Below are 21,466 nucleotides of genomic sequence, written 5' to 3' on the forward strand. Positions count from 1 at the left end.
TTAAATTTCCTTGTCACTAGTTTTCCAATCATGTTCCTTCTAAGTCTCTGACCATCAGCTAAGTGTTGGTCACAGCTCGTGAATTGGTATATAATTGCACATATGGCCATTTCTCCTTCCAAGCAAAGTGAACAACCAGGTGCACTTTCTGAAGTTCTTCACACTGGGAGTATTTCCCTTCGCCACTGTCCTTCAGGAATGTTCCAGAAGGGGGCTCTAGTACCACAGTTGTCCACTTTTGTATGGTGCCTACCTATTGTAATCCAATAATCTGTAAACCATGGTTAAGTCTTCTCTTCCTGTGTCAGCTGATCATAAGGAACTCCCCATGAGGCCATGCTGCAGGATAGGAATAGAGAAGGTAGTATAACAGGAGTGAGAAACCACGGACATTTGGGCCACTTCTTCATGTCAGTTGTGCCTTCAGGACCCGATTGGGCCCAGTCTCGTATATAACCACGTTCACTTGATGATGGAGTGCCACTGCGCTTGCCCATCTTTATGTGTGGTGGGTCAGATAACACCTGGTTCATGACCGGCAGCTCAGGTTGCATGGTTACTTCATGGCCAGTGGTTAAGCGTTGTTTCTACTAAAACCCAGAAGCAAGCTAAGAGCTATTTCTCAAAAGGAGAGTAGTTATCAGTAGGGCATGGTAGATTTTGTTTTTCCCCAAAATCCTAAGGACCTGTGCTGTGATTCACCTATAGGAGCCTGCGAAAGGCTCCAAATAGCATCCCTATATGTCACTGACAGATCTAGCACCATTAGATCTGCTGGATCATGTGGCCACAACTTGTATGGCAGTTTGGGCCTGCTGCAGAGCATTCTCTTGTTCTGGGCCTCACTCAAAACCAGCACCTCGGGCTTCCCTGGTGGCGCAGTGGTTGAGAGTCCGCCTGCCGATGGAGGGGACACAGGTTCGTGCCCAGGTCCGGGAAGATCCCACATTGCCGTGGAGCGGCTAGGCCCATGAGCAATGGCCGCTGACAAGCGCATCTGGAGCCTGTGCTCCGCAACGGGAGAGGCCGCAACAGTGAGAGGCCCACATACCGCAAAAAAAAAAAACAAACCGGCACCTTTTGAGGTGCTGGGTCACTCAGTAAATAGGCCAGAGTGCGTGAGGAATATGTTGCCTCCAAAATCCAAAGAGGCCCACTAGGTGTTGTGCCTTATTTTTGGTTGTAAGCAAATAAATTATTCTTCACCTTAGAAGGGATATCTTGACATGCTTCATACCACTTTAACCCTAGAAGATGCACTGAGATTGAAGGCCTCAAATTTTTGTCGGATTTATTTCCCACCTTCTAACATACAAATTTCTTTAAGTCTAGAGTAGTTCCTACATGTTACTTACTAGGTTCAGTCAGCATAATGTTATCACTGTAATGGATCAGCATGATATCTTATTGAAAGGAAAGTCGATTAAGGTTCCAGCAAGCTAAACTATTACATAGAGCTGGAGAATTGATGTACCCCTGAGTTAGGACAAAGAAACTGTATTGTTGGCCTTGCTAACTTAAGCAAATTACTTATGGGGGCCCATATTGACACATACGGAGAAAAACACTTGTCAGATCAGTTGTTGCATACCACGTATCAGGGGGTGTGTTTATGCAGTGAAACTACATCTGGTATACCACCTGGTTAATGCTGTAACAATCCACTGTAATTCTCTAAGAGTCATCAATCTTTTGCACAGGCCAAATAGGCAAGATGAATGAGGATGTGATGGGAATCACCACCTTGCATCTTTCAAGTCCTTGATGATAATACTAATCTGTACAGTTGCTCCAGGAATGTTTTTACTGTTTTTTTTGGGAAGAGGCAGTTGTAATAACTTCCACCTGGCCTTTCCCATCATAATAGCTCTCGCTCCACGGGTCAGGGAAACAACATAGGGATTCTGCCAGCTCCTGAGTATATCTGTTTCAGCTATGCATTCCAGAACTAGAGAAATAACCACAGGATGGGTTTGGGATCCACTGGGCTCACCATGGAATAGATTTGTGCTAAAACTCCATTGTTAACTTGGCCTCCTTAAGCCCCTACTTTGGTGGACCTCTGATGTTTTGGATCTCTTTGAATTAGTGTCAATTCAGAACCAGTGTCCAGAAGTCCCTGAAAGTTCTGATTATTTCCTTTCCCCCAGTGTGCAGTTGCTATGGTAAAAGGCCATGGGTCCCTTTGGGAAAGCCAGGGAAAAGTCAGTTTCAGTCTGGTTGATATAGGAGAGTTCACAGGCATCATTCAGCGTTGATGAAAGTATTGGGGGATTTATTAACTTTTTAGTGTGTCTAAGCCTATGAGTACATGTTAGAGAAGTGAGATGTTTATTATTGTCATGGTGTAAACGTAGACCATAAGCTGTATGTGACTGTAAGTATTACAGTATGTAAGCTGTAAGTATTAGCAGGGTAGTTTCATCTAGCTGATATAAACTGAAATCAGTATATTCAGTCCACATAACTGAAATTTTCTGTAGTATTAAATATTCTCTCCCAGACTTTACTTTTCGGTACTACATTGTTTTTTCCTTGTGGCAAAGACTCCCCTACCTTTTTACCTTTTCTAACTTCTCTATCTCATTTGAAGGCCATTTGTTTCACCACTCCTAACCTGCTGTTCATTCCTATGCCTCTGTGGTATCACACCCTAATTTTATATCAGCTCTCTGTAGTATTATAATTTCCAGTTCCACTACACCTTTTTTTTTTTTTTTTTTTTTTTTTTGCAGTATGCGGGCCTCTCACTGTTGTGGCCTCTCCCGTTGCGGAGCACGGGCTCTGGACGCGCAGGCTCAGCGGCCATGGCTCACGGGCCCAGCCGCTCCACGGCATGTGGGATCCTCCTGGACCAGGGCACGAACCTGTGTCTGCTGCATCGGCAGGTGCACTCTCAACCACTGCACCACCAGGGAAGCCCCCACTACAGTTTTTTAACTCATTTGCATTGCCAGAGGAACTACCGTAGGTTTTCATAGATGATTTTAATATTTACGGTTTTTCAACAGAATACACATTTTTCTCAAGTGCTCATGGAACATTCTCCAGGATAGATCATATCTTGGGTCACAGATCAAGCCTTGGTAAATGTAAGAAAATTGAAATTGTATCAAGTACCTTTTCCAACCACAAAACTATGAGGCTAGGTATCAATTACAGGAAGAAATCTGTAAAAAATACAAACACATGGAGGCTAAACAATACACTACTTAATAACGAAGTGATCACTGAAGAAATCAAAGAGGAAATCAAAAAATACCTAGAAACAAATGACAATGGAGACACGACGACCCAAAACCTATGGGATGCAACAAAAGCAGTTCTAAGAGGGAAGTTTATAGCAATACAATCCTACCTTAAGAAACAGGAAACATCTCGAATAAACAACCTAACCTTGCACCTAAAGCAATTAGAGAAAGAAGAACAAAAAAACCCCAAAGTTAGCAGAAGGAAGGAAATCATAAAGATCAGATCAGAAATAAATGAAAAAGAAATGAAGGAAACGATAGCAAAGATCAATAAAACTAAAAGCTGGTTCTTTGAGAAGATAAACAAAATTGATAAACCATTAGCCAGACTCATCAAGAAAAAAAGGGAGAAGACTCAAATCAATAGAATTAGAAATGAAAAGGGAGAAGTAACAACTGACACTGCAGAAATACAAAAGATCATGAGAGATTACTACAAGCAACTCTATGCCAGTAAAATGGACAACCTGGAAGAAATGGACAAATTCTTAGAAATGCACAATCTGCCAAGACTGGATCAGGAAGAAACAGAAAATATGAACAGACCAATCACAAGCACTGAAATTGAAACTGTGATTAAAAATCTTCCAACAAACAAAAGCCCAGGACCAGATAGCTTCTCAGGTGAATTCTATCAAACATTTAGAGAAGAGCTAACACCCATCCTTCTCAAACTCTTCCAAAGTATAGCAGAGGGAGGAACACTCCCAAACTCATTCTACGAGGCCACCATCACCTTGATACCAAAACCAGACAAGGATGTCACAAAGAAAGAAAAGTACAGGCCAATATCACTGATGAACATAGATGCAAAAATCCTCAACAGAATACTAGCAAACAGAATCCAACAACACATTAAAAGGATCATACACCATGATCAAGTGGGGTTTATCCCAGGAATGCAAGGATTCTTCAATATATGCAAATCAATCAATGTGATAAACCATATTAACAAAGTGAAGGAGAAAAACCATATGATCATCTCAATAGATGCAGAGAAAGATTTTGACAGAATTCAACACCCATTTATGATAAAAACCCTCCAGAAAGTAGGCATAGAGGGAACTTTCCTCAACGTAATAAAGGCCATATATGACAAACCCACAGCCAACATCGTCCTCAATGGTGAAAAACTGAAAGCATTTCCACTAAGATCAGGGACAAGACAAGGTTGCCCACTCTCACCACTCTTATTCAACATAGTTTTGGAAGTTTTAGCCACAGCAATCAGAGAAGAAGAGAAAATAAAAGGAATCCAAATCGGAAAAGAAGAAGTAAAGCTGTCACTGTTTGCAGATGACATGATACTCTACATAGAGAATCCTAAAGATGCTACCAGAAAACTACTAGAGCTAATCAATGAATTTGGTAAAGTAGCAGGATACAAAATTAATGCACAGAAATCTCTAGCATTCCTATACACTAATGATGAAAAATCTGAAAGTGAAATCAAGAAAACACTCCCATTTACCACTGCAACAAAAAGAATAAAATATCTAGGAATAAACCTACCTAAGGAGACAAAAGACCTGTGTGCAGAAAATTATAAGACACTGATGAAAGAAATTAAAGGTGATACAAATAGATGGAGAGATATACCATGTTCTTAGATTGGAAGAATCAACATTGTGAAAATGAGTCTACTACCCAAAGCAATCTACAGATTCAATGCAATCCATATCAAAGTAGCACTAGCATTTTTCACAGAACTAGAACAAAAAAATTTCACAATTTGTATGGAAACACAAAAGACCCCGAATAGCCAAAGCAATCTTGAGAACGAAAAACGGAGCTGGAGGAATCAGGCTCCCTGACTTCAGACTATACTACAAAGTTACAGTAATCAAGACAGTATGGTAGTGGCACAAAAACAGAAATATAGATCAATGGAACAGGATAGAAAGCCCAGAGATAAACCCACGTACATATGGTCACCTTATCTTTGATAAAGGAGGCAGGAATGTACAGTGGAGAAAGGACAGCCTCTTCAATAAGTGGTGCTGGGAAAACTGGACAGGTACATGTAAAGTATGAGGTTAGATCACTCCCTAACACCATACACAAAAATAAGCTCAAAATGGATTAAAGACCTAAATATAAGACCAGAAACTATCAAACTCTTAGAGGAAAACATAGGCAGAACACTCTATGACACAAATCACAGCAAGATCCTTTTTGACCCACCTCCTAGAGAAATGGAAATAAAAACAAAAATAAACAAATGGGACCTAATGAAACTTCAAAGCTTTTGCACAGCAAAGGAAACCATAAACAAGACCAAAAGCCAACCTTCAGAATGGGAGAAAATATTTGCAAATGAAGCAACTGACAAAGGATTAATCTCCAAAATTTACAAGCAGCTCATGCAGCTCAATAACAAAAAAACAAACAACCCAATCCAAAAATGGGCAGAAGACCTAAATAGACATTTCTCCAAAGAAGATATACAGATTGCCAACAAACACATGAAAGAATGCTCAACATCATTAATCATTAGAGAAATGCAAATCAAAACTACACTGAGGTATCATCTCACACCAGTCAGCATGGCCATCATCAAAAAATCTAGAAACAATAAATGCTGGAGAGGGTGTGGAGAAAAGGGAGCACTCTTGCACTGTTGGTGGGAATGTAAATTGATACAGCCACTATGGAAAACAGTATGGAGGTTCCTTAAACAACTACAAATAGAACTACTATATGACCCAGCAATCCCACTACTGGCCATATACCCTGAGAAAACTATAATTCAAAAAGAGTCATGTACCAAAATGTTCATTGCAGCTCTATTTACAATAGCTAGGACATGGAAGCAACCTAAGTGTCCATCATTGGATGAATGGATAAAGAAGATGTGGCACATATATACAATGGAATATTACTCAGCCATAAAAAGAAATGAAATTGAGCTATTTGTAATGAGGTGGATGGACCTAGAGTCTGTCATACAGAGTGAAGTAAGTCAGAAAGAGAAAGACAAATACCGTATGCTAACACATATATATGGAATTTAAGAAAAAAAATGTCATGATGAACCTAGGGGTAAGACAGGAATAAAGCCACAGACCTACTAGAGCATGGACTTGAGGATATGGGGAGGGGGAAGGATAAGCTGTGACAAAGCGAGAGAGAGGCATGGACGTATATACACTACCAAACGTAAGGTAGATAGCTAGTGGGAATCAGCTGCATAGCACAGGGAGATCAGCTCGGTGCTTTTTGACCGCCTGGAGGGATGGGATAGGGAGGGTGGGAGGGAGGGAGACTCAAGAGGGAAGAGATATGGGAACATATGTATATGTATAACTGATTCACTTTGTTATAAAGCAGAAACTAACACACCATTGTAAAGCAATTATACTCCAATAAAGATGTAAAAAAATATTTACGGTTTTTTATTCATGTTAAAATAACTGCATCTGATCCCTCCTTTTTGGAAAGCCCTTTAATGATGGTAATAATAGCTAATGTTTATTCACCGCTTATTGTGGGCCATTTATTCTTCACAAGAATATGAGATAGATACTATTAGTCCCGTTAATTTTATAGTCAGATACTATTAGTCCTCTTAATTTTATAGTCCTTTTAAAGATATCTCATACCTATCAGTTTCTCTTGTGTTCATGACTACCATCCTTGTCCAACCCACCATCCTTTCTTACCTGGATGTCTTCATTAACCTCTTAAATTGTGCCCCTTGTTTCCATTCTTCTGCACGCACACATGTGTGCACACGCACACACAGACACACACACACGTACCTTTATCCTCTACCCAGCAGATAAAATGATCTTTTTAAAATGTAGATGTATTCCCTTTTTAAAATCCCTGCAGTAATATTCATTGCATAGAGAATAAAATCCAAATTTTAACAAAGGCTATTAAGACCCCACTTGATGAGGTCCCTACTTCTTTGGCCTCATTCATATGAGCAGACAACACTGGACGTTTTTTTGGTTCTCTGGGAACCTCAGTTTGACGTTTATACCAGCAAACATATGACATATATCTGATCACATTATTCTTACTCTTTTCTTGACTGATGAATAGCCAGGGGAAGATTGTACCCTTTACATGGCAGTTCTTGTTATCACTGTAAACCTATAGTGTGACAAGGTGTTGAAACACTTAAAGTATTTGACTTATGGCCATGTGGGTATTCCGAACGCTGTTCCAGGAAATGGATATCAACATAATTAGGGTTAGGCCCTGAAAATTCACAACTGTACAAACATGGAAGAAATTCAAATTTGAAATACTTTAAAAAGTTCTTGTTTGCATAGCCCATTTTTCAGCGAGTTCCCTTTTCACCAGTGTTTGTACAGCTCCTGAAATTGTTGAGAAATGGGGTGTCTGTGGTTTTGACAGATGGCTAACTTGGCAAGCTTCAGCAATCTCAATTTTATCACCAGGCTACATAGAACCTTCCCAGTTTCCTGTGAGCAAGCCCTCAGCCTGTCTGTAAAAACTGCATGCCGAATTCACCTCCCTACAGAGTCTTAGTGGTTTCCTTGCATAGAAGCAAAGTTCAAAAATGAAAATATGGTGTAAAATAAATCTCCTGTTCATCAAAATGCAAGCCATGGTGTTCATAATGTTTGTGCCTACATATTTTTTTTTGCCTACATATTTTATATGCTTGTTTTACACAATTCACATGTTGATATATGTATTCTGTTTTTATCATTTGTTGTTTCCAGTTTTAATGACATAATGATAAAATAAAATACTCCTTTTTATGTTTTATACCTGGCTGAGGCTGGGTCTTACAGAATTTGACATAATATTACATGGAAAGACCTTGAGTTACTAAACAATAAAGTTGACTTCTCTTTCCTTGTTTTTTTTAAATAAATTTATTTATTTTATTTATTATTTTTGGCTGTGTCGGGTGTTTGTTGCTGTGTGCGGGCTTTCTCTAGTTGCAGCGAGCTGGGGCTACTCTTTGTTGTGGTGCGCGGACTTCTCATTGCAGTGGCTTCTTGTTTCAGAGCACGGGCTCTAGGTGTGTGGGCTTCAGTAGTTGTGACTCGCAGGCTCTAGAGCGCAGGCTCAGTAGTTGTGGTGCATGAGCTTAGTTGCTCCATGGCATGTGGGATCTTCCCAGACCAGGGCTCAAACCCGTGTCTCCTGCATTGGCAGGCAGATTCTTAACCACTGCACCACTAGGGAAGCCCAGTAAAGTTGACTTTTAAACACATGGTTTTATTTATTTATGGCTATACTAGGTCTTCGTTGGTGCATATGGGCTTTCTGTAGCTGTGGCGAGCGGGGGCTACTCTTTGTTGTGGTGCGCAGGCTTCTCATTGCGGTGGCTTCTCTTGTTGTGGAGCACGGGGCTCTAGGCGCGAGGGCTTCAGTAGTTGTGGCACACAGGCTCAGTAGTTGTGGCTTGCGGGCTCTAGAGCCCAGGCTTAGTAGTTGTGGCGCATGGGCTTAGTTGCTCCGCGTCATGTGGGATCTTCCCGGACCAGGGCTCGAACCCGTTTCCCCTGCATTGGCAGGTGGATTCTTAACCACTGCGCCACCAGGGAAGTCCCAAACACATGGTTTTGATCCAGTTGGCCATTGTTGATTCCCCTTGTACTACTTGCATGATTTTTTTTTTTGCATAAGTTTTGATAGCCAGAGTTACCTCATTATAAAAACCAGTTAATTTAGACTTGAACAATAGCTACTGTTGTCTATATTCATATCTATTTTATTGCACAAAAATTTACTTTATACTCTTAGTGGAAAGAGAATATACTGAGAAGATGTTATAGAAGAGTGATGACAAAGTTAGTAAGGTTGAATGTCAACCCCAGGGTTACTTGTACGTAGATTTTCCTTTCGTACTATGGAGTTGCCCAATTACAGTGGTTCAGATTAATTGTATTTCAAACTCTATTACTCAGTTAGTTGCAGAGTTCTGAGTAAAGTTTCATACTTATCTTCTTACCTATAATCTATGTCTCTTTACTTTTCTCTAATTTATAAGATTTTATTTAAGAAAAGGTTCAAGAACATTTGAAAAATGGTGCTTTAAGTAACAAGAGGTAACAATTTTTTTCGTTGTATCTAATATTCTTGTCATAAAGCAAGCACTGTTTTTATGTTAGCTGGTTGTCCTGCCTGTGTATTGTGGGGAGGAGGGTGGTGAGGGAATGGTATTGATTAATATTATCACATGATATTATTTTTAACATAAATGAATTTTGGTGGTGGGGAAACTTATTTTTCAGGTTGAAGCACTCAATAAGTTAAAAACTTTAAATAGTTTAATCAAACTGAATGCAATGAAGCTAAATAGAGCCAAAGGGAAAGAAGCAATGCACACTTGTTTAAAACAGAATGCTTATCGGGAAGCCCTCTCTGACCTGCAATCACCTCTGAACCCATGTGTTATCCTCTCAGAACTCTAGTAAGTGACCTTCTGTACTGGGCTTAGTGAATCTCCCATTAAATAGCAATGCAGAAGGGATTTCTGAGTGACTGCCTTAGGGGAGCAGTAGGGACAGCTGTTAGCCTCAGTAAGCGGAATATAATTAAAAAAGGAAAATGTTAAAGTTCTCAAAAGTTATTCTGGTGTTAATAGGACATATGCCTTCTAGCTAAATTTACCTGTGGGATTAGTGAAAGTTAATGCAAGTTCATTTCCTTTCAATTGTATGTAATTAAATTTGCTTTCTATATTACTGGTTTCTAAGAGTTGAAAATCCTATGTAAGCAAAATGTTGGCAGCCATCATAGATTATTTACTAATTAAACTTTCCTATTTCAAAATGAGATTTTTGAATGAATTTAGAAAATTATTTCTCATTTTTACTTTTCCTACAAAAGTAATAATGGGAAAGTGATAATTATGTTCAGTATATCAGTATGCAAAATTGATCCCTCTTTAAGAAATCAAGAATGGAGTTACAACCCAATGTTACATTCTGATTTTTATTGTTTATGTATAATAACATAAAGTTAAGGAAGAATAAGGGAAGGAAAGGAGGAATTTTAAATGTAGCCATGAGAAGGGCAAATCTGGGTTTTCAGTCCAGCTCACCTGGCGTCACTACATGCCAGCCAAGGCTAACATTGCGGTTGCTTTTCTGCCAAGAGGAAATGTTCTCGTTCTGACTTCTGTATACCTGGAACAGGTGAGGGGTTTTCCCAAGCCTAGTATATCATGGCAACGTTACAGTCTTGCCGTATCTTTAAATTGAAGTGGGCTAATTTTCCCCTTTCTTCCTTTCAGTATTGAAAAGTGTAAATACATGGATTCCAAAATGAAGCCTTTGTGGCTGGTGTACAACAACAAGGTGTTTGGTGAGGATTCAGTTGGAGTGATTTTTAAAAATGGTGATGGTATGTACAGAGGTTTTCACAGTGCCAAATTCCTTAGTATTTTTCATTTGCTGTCCATTTGCTTTATCTGAAAGGTGATGTGTAAATGTATAACGAACAGATGGCAGCCAAGAGGTAGCTATCAGTGGTCATAAATTTGAATTTGGCATGTCATAAATCCCCTTTTTTTTTTTCGCTTTGGAGAATGATTTCTACAGCTTACTTACATACGTTGTTCTAATAAGCCTTCCTTTTTTCCTACAAAATACAAAGCTGTCTACTCCTTTGGTAAAAAGCTTCTGAAATGCAAGAGAATATTTTCAATAATATATTCATACATCCTGTTTCATAGTTTTGTGTTTTAATTAAAATATCTTACCCATACTTCATAAAGGAAATGCCTGTGAAGTAATCACACCAACCAAAAGGCAGTCATGACTGCTACCACTTGTTAGTTTTGTGATTTCAGGCAAATCACATAAAATTCATTGAGCTTCAGGATCTTCTTGTCCATGAGGATTATAGCATCTCTGTGTTGGGTTTATTAAATGGAATTAAGTGAGATAACATAAGTATATGTGTTTAGCATAGTATATGCTTACAACTTTTTTTTTTTTTGAATATAGTTGCTTTATAGTGCTAGTTTCTGGTATACAGCAAAGTGAATCAGTTATACGTATACACATATCCATTCTTTTTTAGATTCTTTCCCAGTTAGGTCACCACACATCACTGAGTAGAGTTCCCTGTGGTATACAGTAGGTTCTCATTAGTTATCTGTTTTATACATAGTAGTGTATATATGTCAATCCCAGTCTCCCAATTCATCCCACCCCACCTTCCCCCCTTTGTAACCATAAGTTTGTTCTCTACATCTGTGACTCTATTTCTGCTTTGCAAATAAGTTCATGTGTACCATTTTTCTAGATTCCACATATAGGCAATATTATACGATGTTTGTTTTTCTCTTTCTGACTTCATTCTGTACAACAATCTCTAGGTCCATCCACATCTCTGCAAATGGCACTATTTCGTCCCTTTTTATGGCTGAGTAATATTCCATGGTATATATTACCACATTTTCTTTATCCATTTCTCTGCTTACAACTATTTTTAAAAGAAGTTTTAGTATTTCCTAGACATTTAACCCCACTTGATAGTAAAAATGTCATTATGTGGAAGTCTGTACTTTCACCACCTCTTACATAAAACTTACCCTTGGACATGATAATAAATAAAATCAACTATTACAGTTTTGTGAACCCATCATACAGTTACTTATGTGATTCTTAAGAATTTCTTCTGCATCCCAAAAGACAAACAAGAAGAAGAAAAGTTAGCAATGTGAATTGTATGGATGCTGTAACACAGCATTACTGTATTATAGCAGTATTACAGCACCCGTACAAGTAGTATAGTAGCTTGCACATGGTAAACAACTAAAAATATTTTAAAACTTAATTTCTGAAGTAGTTACTGGAGCATGCTAACCAACAAACCTAGTATTTAACATATTGAGTATGGTCAGCATTAAAATTCTGTTAAAAGTTAACAGAGCAGTTATTTGTCAATGTTTTTTCCCACCCAGTTAATTCTGGTTGAATTAGCTAATCTTGAATAAATGTTATTAAGCATAAAGTGGAAAGCACTTATAACATAGCAGGGTTCTTTCCCCTTAGATTTACGGCAGGATATGTTGACACTCCAAATGCTGCGCTTGATGGATTTACTCTGGAAAGAAGCTGGTCTGGATCTTAGGTGAGATTTCTAGTGAATTTATTTTTATCTCATGTTGTAGTTCTTCTACAATAGAATTTAAAAATTATAAAAACTTGATTTTTTGATTTCTTGCTGCTATTATTATTGGTCGTTCATAATTATATTTATATAACGCTTTATAGTTTACAATGTGCTCTCAAATACATTATCTTATTGAAACCTCATCAAGTGTAAAACTATACACGTGACAGCAAGAGTCATATCCCAATCTGTGGTTTTGAAGGTGGTCTCAGGAAGGATGACTGGTGGTCATGGGAGTGATAAGACAGAGAAGGGCCTGCCTCTCTTCTTAGGGTTAGCTTTCAGGGTTTTTTGCTGGCCACCATTGTTAGGGGTAGACAATGAGTAGAACAGGTTTATGGAGACAAAGAAAGAGGAAACATAATGGATTTTAAAGTTTAATTATTATAAAATAATATTATAAATATTATATAAATATAAATATTATAAAATAATATTATAAAATCTTTCAAGATAAAGAGCAGATGAAGATAATTGCAAACAAGACCACATAAAAATATAAGATTTGAATGTCAACAAACAAAAATCAAGCCTCTGGGCATTATATTCATAATGAACAGGACAGGGGGATAATAATTCTAAATATTTAAAGAGTTCATAGAAATAAACATATGGGGAGAAGATATGAAAAGGCCATTCAAGTTATAAAATAAAAAAACTAGTAATTATGCGAAGACTGTCAGTTCTAATGTAGAAGTATGAATTAAAAGAACAATTATATAGCATTGATTTCCTTGCAAAAATTCTGTTAAGTGAAATGTAGTCTGGAACACGGTTGAAGTAACAAAAACAAAAATATTGTCATATACCATTTTGAATGAATATAAACCTCTCTGAATCAAGTTTATTTATTCCCTATATCCAATATTTCCAGAATTTAATTTAAAATTAGAAATGTGAACAGTGACTTATGCACAGAGATATTCATCCTTGACTTACTTACAGTAAAAAAACCATTGGGACACTCTTTTGAACATTTGCTCAATAGAACAACAGTTTAAAAGATGATTAACTTTCACATATGACCAAACATCTCAGGTATTTAAAAGTAATGTTTATGGAGAATTGCTAACAATTTAGAGAAAGTACTATCTTCAAATGTCAAATGAGATAAGTGAGATGCAAAAAAATATTTTTATAGAATGATTTCAGCCAGTTAAAAATCCCTGAAAAATGACACACTAAAATGTTGACAGAAACTAAAATGTATAGTAGACATTACTTCTGGGTGGTAGGATTAAAGGTGATACAATCTCTCCTCCCTGTCCCCCCTTTTGGTATACCTGTTTAGCTAGTTTTCTATGGTGTACTCCTTTTTTAATCAAGGGGGAAAAAACATTAAGCATATTTCATGATACAATACAGGGCCATACAATTAAAAAAATTTTTTCTATGCTAGTTATTAATGAATAACTTCATCTTTTACCTAATTCTTTTTTTAATTGTGAAATATTTCAAACATGAAATATAGATGATAATTGACAACATTTTTTGTGTTCGTAAACCCAGACTTGAGTATACATTTAGCTATTAAATGACAGATGTTAACATGTTTCCATATTAACTTCTTTAAAAAAGGAATTAAATATTCAGTTAAAATTAATGCATTCTTATCCTCTTCTACTTTCTCACAACTCAGGATTTACCATTATTCTAAACTGTAATATATATGTTTTTGTGCTTTAATTATATATTATGTATCCATTGAATGCTTTGAACTTCCAGTAAATACTGTCATATCACATGTAACTTTTTGAAGTTTACTTTTTTATTACATTTTTTGAGATATATTAAGATTAATATGTGAAGTTCTAATTTGTTATTGTCACTTCTCTATTAATGTTTTGAGTAAATACAAAAATTTATCCATTCCCCTATTAGAAGCTATTTGTGTTCATTTGTTTTTGTTTTTTATTTATTTTTTAAACCTAAAGTTTACACACTTCTCTTACGTTTGGAAGAGTTCTTCAGTTTATATAGCCAGAAGTGGAATTGCCAGGTCATAAGGCATGCATATTTTCAACCTTACCACCATTGCCCAACTGGCTTCCAGAATGGTTGTACCAGTGTTATGTTTCTACCCAGAAATATCTCCTTGCCAATCAGACTTGTTAATTTTTTGCAAATCTAATGGATACAACACAGTATCTCATAGAATTTTAATTTGCATTTGTTTGGTTGAGTAATTTTTCAATGTTTATAAGTATTGTGTTTTCTCTCTGCTATAAGTTACCTAGGTTACTTCAAGGTTTATGCTTTTTGTTTTATTATTTTTAAAAAATCCTTCCCTGTACAGTTATCTTAAAGATGCTGTCTTATATTTTATTTTCCAAATTTTAAAACTTGATATGCTTTCTTCTCTTCTGTCTCTGCAAAAGTTTGGTCCTGGTATTGATTTTTTGGAATATAGGTTTTTTTGACTACTGATCTTCCTTAATGGTTATTGGACTCTTTGGGTTGTTTTCCCTCTTGAGTCACTTTGAGGCTAAGAATTGTCCAGTTCATCATTGTTTTTGAATTTATTACCATACTTTTTTTTATAACATCCTCTTGTAATTTAAAAACCTCTACTATGTTTAACTTTTTTCTCCTTTTGCATTTGTAAAATTATTTTGTATGCAGTATTTTTTCCTTATTAGCCTTATTAGAGGTTTCCATCTTAGTATTTTAAAAGTGTCCTTCTAGTTTTATGTTTTCATTTCTGTTTTATCATTGATTACATCTTTATAGTTTCCTTCCTTTTACTTGTGTTAATTCTGTTGTTCTGATTTTTTGAGATGAACACATAGAACATTAATTTCCATTTTTTTCATATATACAAATTAAAACCATGTTTCCTCTAACTACTGCCTTAGCTGCATCCCATAAGTTTTAAAATATACTTATTTATGCATTTTCATAATACATCACACTATATGGAATTCAGTTCTAAATGTTTTATTTCCATTTGTATTTTTCAACTCCTGAGCTAGTTTAAATTATTTTGACTCCCAAATTGCACTGGACTTTTGTTGTTGTTGTTCCTGTGACGTCTAATTTTATTGTACCTGACTATTGTCAGATTATGTGGTCTGTATAAGATCAGGGTCATATTTCTTAAGATTATTTATGCCTTACCATATGTCTAGTTTTTCTGTCACATTTGTGATTGAAAAGGTTCCAGATGCTGTAATTATTAACCATAAGATTGTAAATTAGTCCATTAGATCAAATTTGTTAATTATGCCCAAGTCTTTATTCTCATCAAACTTTTACCTGTTTGTCACTTCAGACATATGTTAAAACCAACCATTATAAGTGCATTTGTCAATTTCTGCTTGCAATTTTGTTAATTTTCTAATTGTGGTTTTAATTTGTATTTTCCTAATGACAAATAATGTTGGCCAGCTTTTCATGTGCTTGTCATTTGTATATCTTCTTTGGAGAAATATCTATTCAAGTTCTTTGCTCATTTTTGAATTGGATTATTTGTCTTTTGAGTTGTGAGTTCTTTATATATTTTGAATTCTAGACTTCTAGTAAATAAATTACTGGCAAATATTTTCTCCCATTCTGTGGGTTGTCTGTTCACTTTCTTGATAGTGTCCTTTGATATACAAAATTTTTTACTTTGATGAAGTCCAATTTATCTATTTTTTTTCTTTAGCTGCATGTGTTTTTGGTGTCAGGTCTAAGAAACCATTGTCTGATCCAGTGTCATGAAGATTTATGCCTATCCTTTCTTCTGAAAATTTTAGTTTAGCCCTTATCTAGGTCATTAATCCATTTTTAGTTAATTTTTATATGGTATGTGGTAGGAGTCCAATTTCATTTTTTTTGTATTGGTATCCAGTTGTCTCAGCACCATTGTTTAAAAGACTGTTCTTTCTTCGTTGAATGATCTTGGCACTTGTGTCAAACATGGATTGACTGTAAATGTGAGGGTTTTTCCCTGGAGTCTAAGTTCTGTTTCATTGACCTACATGTCTGTCTCTGTGCACAGTCTTGATTACTTTGTAGTAAGTTTTGAAATTGAGAATTGTCTGCCTACATTCTCTTATAGGAGTTCTATGGTTTCAGGTCTTACATTTAGGTCTTTAATCCATTTTAAGTTTGTTTTCATATATGGTGTGAGAAAATGTTCTGTTTTCATTCTTTTATATGTAGCCGTCCAGTTTTCCCAGCACCACTTATTGAAGAGACCGTCTTTTCTCCATTATATATTCTTGCTTCCTTTATCGTAGGCTCATTGACCATACATGCATGGGTTTACTTCTGAGCTCTCTATTCTGCACCATTGATCTATGTGTCTGTTTTTGTGCCAGTACCATGTTGTTTTGATTACTGTAGCATTGTAGTATAGTCTGAAGTCTAGGAGGGTGATACCTCCAGCTTTGTTCTTTTCTTCCTTAAGATTGCTTTTGCTATTTGGGGTCTTTCGTGGTTCCATATAAATTTTAGGATTATTTGTTCTAGTTCTGTGAAAAATGTCATGGTATTTGGTTCATTTAAATGATATCTATTTATAGTCTATGGTAATTCATCATTCTTGTACTTCTCTTTTGTTCTTTAGACATGGTTCCTTTTACTTCTTTGAACATACTTAAAATAGGGGTTTTAAATTTCACAACCCTGCAAATCAGATTCTCTCCCTTGTTCAGGATTTTTTGTTGTTGCTGTTTGTTTCGTGACTTCTCATTTAATTATGTAAGGTTTTTGTTCTTTGTCATGTGTTGTCACTGATTTCTCTGCCTGGTTAGTTTATTGGTCAGCTAATGATTGACCACAGATTTCCCTAAATGCCTGGAATTCTTAAGTCTTTCAGTCTTTACTGAGGGGTTCTGTGTGCATGTTGGGGCATTCCGTCAGGAGTCAGCCAGGTAGTTCAGAGCTGTGCCTTAGCCTTAACTTGTGTAAGCCTCAGAGTTAGTAAGAGGTGAGAGCTAGGGCCTTCTAGCTTCTTTCCTGTCCATTTGCACAGCCCCAGGAATGCATACAACCATCGCCATGCACATGGCTTCTAGATTCCTATGGGAATGTTGTAGTCTTTCACTGTCCCCTGTGAACATCTCATTCCACAGTTTATTCTTTAAGTTTTTTAGTTAGCTTATTGTTTACCCCAACTATTATTTATCCCTAAGACAGCTGCAGTGTTAAACAATTGATTCAGATTATTTTTGAGAAACACCTCCAGCTAAAAGGCAGTTCACAGTAGGCAAGGTCTGAGTCAGGTCAAAGAAACAGTGTGAGTGGGATCTTCCTGGAAACTACTAGAGAGTTCAAAGAATGACAGTTACGTTGAAATGAGGCTTTGAAGGAGCTCCAGCCCCATTTTTGCCCCCTCTAGTGGCTACCAGATTGCTGTAGTCACAATGATTATGTGCCATTTGTTGCCAAGTCTACTGCAGAACTGGGAAGTAGGTAAGATTGGAATAAGTAACAGTAAAACTCAACTGAGATTCAGCCATTTTCTTCAAGAAACACTCCCCAGATTGTTGCAGCACATTTTTGTATTTCCATATTACTGAAATAGTTGATCCTTGACAATTTTTTGCCAATCTTCTTGTTGTTTTTATGGAAGAGTGGATTTTCAAATGTCCTTAACCCCCTGTTTTTGCTGACATTACCTGGTTATACAGCTGCTTTCCAAAGACACCTTGAAGATGTTATTCCATGGTATTCTGATGTCTGGTTTTTTTTTTTTTTTTTTTTTTTTTTTGCGGTACGCGGGCGTCTCACTGTTGTGGCCTCTCCCGTTGCGGAGCACAGGCTCCGGAGGCACAGGCTCAGCGGCCAAGGCTCACGGGCCTAGCTGCTCCGCGGCACGTGGGATCTTCCTGGACCGGGGCACGAACCTGTGTCCCCTGCATTGGCAGGCGGACTCTCAACCACTGCGCCACCAGGGAAGACGTCTGTTGTTATTTTTAAAAGCCTGCTGTCAGTCTAAACTGACATTGCAGAAAAAAATTTCTCTTTGCCTTTCATTTCTGCAGTTTTATTGTAATTTGTCTGTGTATGGATTTCTTTTTATTTTTACTTCCCCATTCTTATTGTATCTTTTCAATCAAAGAAAATCACCTCTTTTAGTTTCTACAGAATGTATCCATATTCTTCAACACTGCAGTTCTCTCACTCTCACAGTCTTCTGCAACTTTAATAGATGTATATTGGTTTTCCTTGTTCTGCCTTGTGTTTCTCTTAGCCTCTTTCCTATTTCTCTCCTTCTTTATGCAGCATTTTTTTTGTAGTTTCTTTTACTCTTCCATTTTACTAATTATCTCTTCAGTATTGTCTCATCTCTTGTGTATCAGTGTAGTATGTTTATTTCAATGACTGTTTTTATTTAGGAATTGTATTTGATTTTGTTTTGTATACCTGTTCTTTTTTTAATACTGTACTCTCCTTATGCTTTCTATTCCTCTTCATGTCTTTCATCATTTTAGCATCTCTTTCATATTGTTCTGTTTTATCTCTTAGGGTGTCACCTTTTCATTTATCTGCTTAATCTTATTCATTTCCTTGTGTAGTTAATAATATTTGGTTTTGAATTCGTTATTGGTGAGTTTTGTGTTTTCTGTAAGGGTCCTTTCCTCCCTAGGGTGTGAAAGTTTGCCCCCCAAAATGAATTTTGGTCTAGTTTGTGCTTTTGCCCAAGCTCTTTATGCACGATCAATCAGTTTTTATGTTAATTCTTTGCCTTCAGGCTCTCATACTTCATAAGTATTTATATTATATTTGAATCTCATAAGAATATGGGAAGGCTTGGGTTTTTTTGCACTTTCATGAACACCCCCCCCATTTTTATTGCTCACCCAGGGCCCAGGTTAGATGGCAGACTTTCATGGTATATCGTCTCATCAATGAGCAGACCTTTTCTAGTTCCCTTCATACATTTGACAGCCCTTTTAGAGCCCCAGCTCCTGCCATGTCCTGATCCTGCCTCTCGGACTCAAGACCGTCTCTTTTCTCATGGGCATTAAAATGTTAACCAAGTCAGTAACTTCCTGAGCCATTACTATGAATAATCTATATTTCTGAGATATATAAGTCTCCTTTTTTTCTTTATTAATCATAACTTTTAAAAAACTTTTTTACTTTATCTGTTATTTTTAAATATGTTTTAGTATCTACAGCAACTTTGTCCACAAGGTTGCTAGAAACAGTTACACTTGTGATTGACTTTATCCCTGCAAGATTATAAGTATTTCTTGATTTCATTTTAAGCTTAATTTATTTAAAAACTTAAAACAGTTGATATTTATTGACTGAAACAGGTTTTGTATTAGGTTCTTCACATGTGTAATGACATGTAATTTACAACTTTATGAAGTTGTGTTATTCCTTTTTAGCAGATGAGAAATTTAAACTTAAGGGACTTTAAACAGTTTGTCAAAGGTTACAAAAATAATAAGTGGGGAGCTGGATTCAAATTGGGGTCTGTCAGACACTAAACTTGATTTCAGTTCTGTTATTTTGGTAGTGTAAGTGAGAAAAATTGTGGTAAGACCTATCTAGTAACTATTTGTTTATCAAAGTATTCTGGTGCCCCAAATATGTAATTGTCCATTGATTTTTTTTTTTTTCATTGATTTTTTTTTTTAAGAGGTTTTTAGTCTTTAGATTTTTTTTCCAGCATACACTTTTCTAGTGCTATTGAGGTAGAAAGAACAATTTGCTGTGGGTTTTGTTCCTTGAATGGGACTTGTAGGAATACCGAATACAGAAGTATCGGAATACAGAAGTGAGATTATGGTTCATATATAAAGGACCTTTGAGTACCATAAATGACAAAGAGCTTTGCTTTTAAATTAGCAGTAATTTCTAATACGGCTGTGTAAAAATAGAATAGGTAGTTTTGAATAGGTAGCAAAACTTTTGGTCAGTCACTTACTCATAAGAAATACTATGTAGATAAGAGGAGAATGGGTGATTTTAAGAAACTCTCCCTGGGGAACACAAACCCAGAGGGTTCTGGCCTACCTTTTTTCTTTTTCTTTTGGTTTTAGTGGCACACAGCCGCAACCCGTTTGTTAACATATTGTCTATGGCTGCTTTTATGCTATAACTGCAAAATTGAGTTAGTTACCTTATAGTCTATAGCACCTAAAATTAAAATATTTACTATCTGGTTCAGTCCAGTAAATGTTTATTGACCCTTCTTATAAAGTAAACCCCAGTGAAAATGATTTTACTTTATTTGTCCGTAAAAAATGGGGAAAACTTTTCAAGCATAGGCTCGTAACTTGTTGGTTCTTTCCAAGGTCAGCACATAAGCTACATAGTGGTCTCCTTTGCTAAGAGCAGATTCTGGCCATATGATGTCTTGTTAATTATGAAAGGCTGAGCTAAAGACTTTGTCCTCAGTTCAGTCAGACTAATTGAAAGCCTCAACTAAGTTCTTTTCTCTTAGTTTTTTGTTTTACCCATTCTATTTAACTGTAAAGCACATTTAGCATCAAATAAAGTTCATTGTGACCTCAGGCAAAGGGAGGCAGCCACATGTGGGAGTGCTAGAAATAAACCTGGTATCTGTCTGAGGGGAAGCAATATGTGTGTAACAAGAAAAAGGAACTTGCCTGTTCAGTGAGATCTTTGCTGACTTTTTGTACTCTGACCCCATGTTTAAAAAAATATGCAGGACTTCAATTCTTTTGAGTTCATTTTCAAACCAATAGCTTTTTTTTCCCACCAAACATTTTTTACTGTTTCTATAAATATACATGCCCCAGTGTTCCTGTTGTACGTGTTTTTCTTTTGGCCAGCTGTTTAGGTTAAACCTGTTCATGTAGCACACACTCTTTTAGGTTCAATGTCAAATCTTCAGATACCTTCTCCAAATTACTATTTTGATCAGAATATTTTAGCACCTGCAAAAGTGCCATGTTAGCATGAATGAAAGTGCATATTTTTCATTTTCATTTTTCTCTGATGTCTCAAAATATTCTTTTGGTATCTTCCATGCCAAATTAGAACATTTGTAAGCAATCAATATGTTAGAACACCCTGACCTTTGGTCAACAAATAGGTAATTAGACTTTTCTGTCAAGTCTGATAGGTTGCATGTAAGTCTACCTGGATTTTTGGTAGATTTGACAATCCCATCTCGTGCCCCCACCCCC

The 21,466-nt window shown here is 36.5% G+C and overlaps 1 protein-coding gene across 13 annotated transcripts in view; it reads left to right on the forward strand.

Moving 5' to 3' along the window:
- Nucleotides 1–21,466, forward strand: part of PIK3CB (phosphatidylinositol-4,5-bisphosphate 3-kinase catalytic subunit beta) — a 190,979-nt gene that overhangs the window by 157,508 nt on the left and 12,005 nt on the right. For all 13 annotated transcript variants that reach the window (XM_030761527.2, XM_089911087.1, XM_089911083.1 and 10 more), the window contains 3 exons: nucleotides 9,476–9,654; nucleotides 10,480–10,589; nucleotides 12,248–12,326. In XM_030761527.2, coding sequence (XP_030617387.2) covers nucleotides 9,476–9,654; nucleotides 10,480–10,589; nucleotides 12,248–12,326 — 368 coding nt within the window. The remainder of the gene's footprint in view (nucleotides 1–9,475; nucleotides 9,655–10,479; nucleotides 10,590–12,247; nucleotides 12,327–21,466) is intronic.

This window comes from Delphinapterus leucas, chromosome 4 (genome assembly GCF_059928025.1).
Source record: "Delphinapterus leucas isolate spDelLeu-1000000601 "Yukka" chromosome 4, BTC_Dleu_Yukka2, whole genome shotgun sequence".
Taxonomy (NCBI): domain Eukaryota; kingdom Metazoa; phylum Chordata; class Mammalia; order Artiodactyla; family Monodontidae; genus Delphinapterus; species Delphinapterus leucas.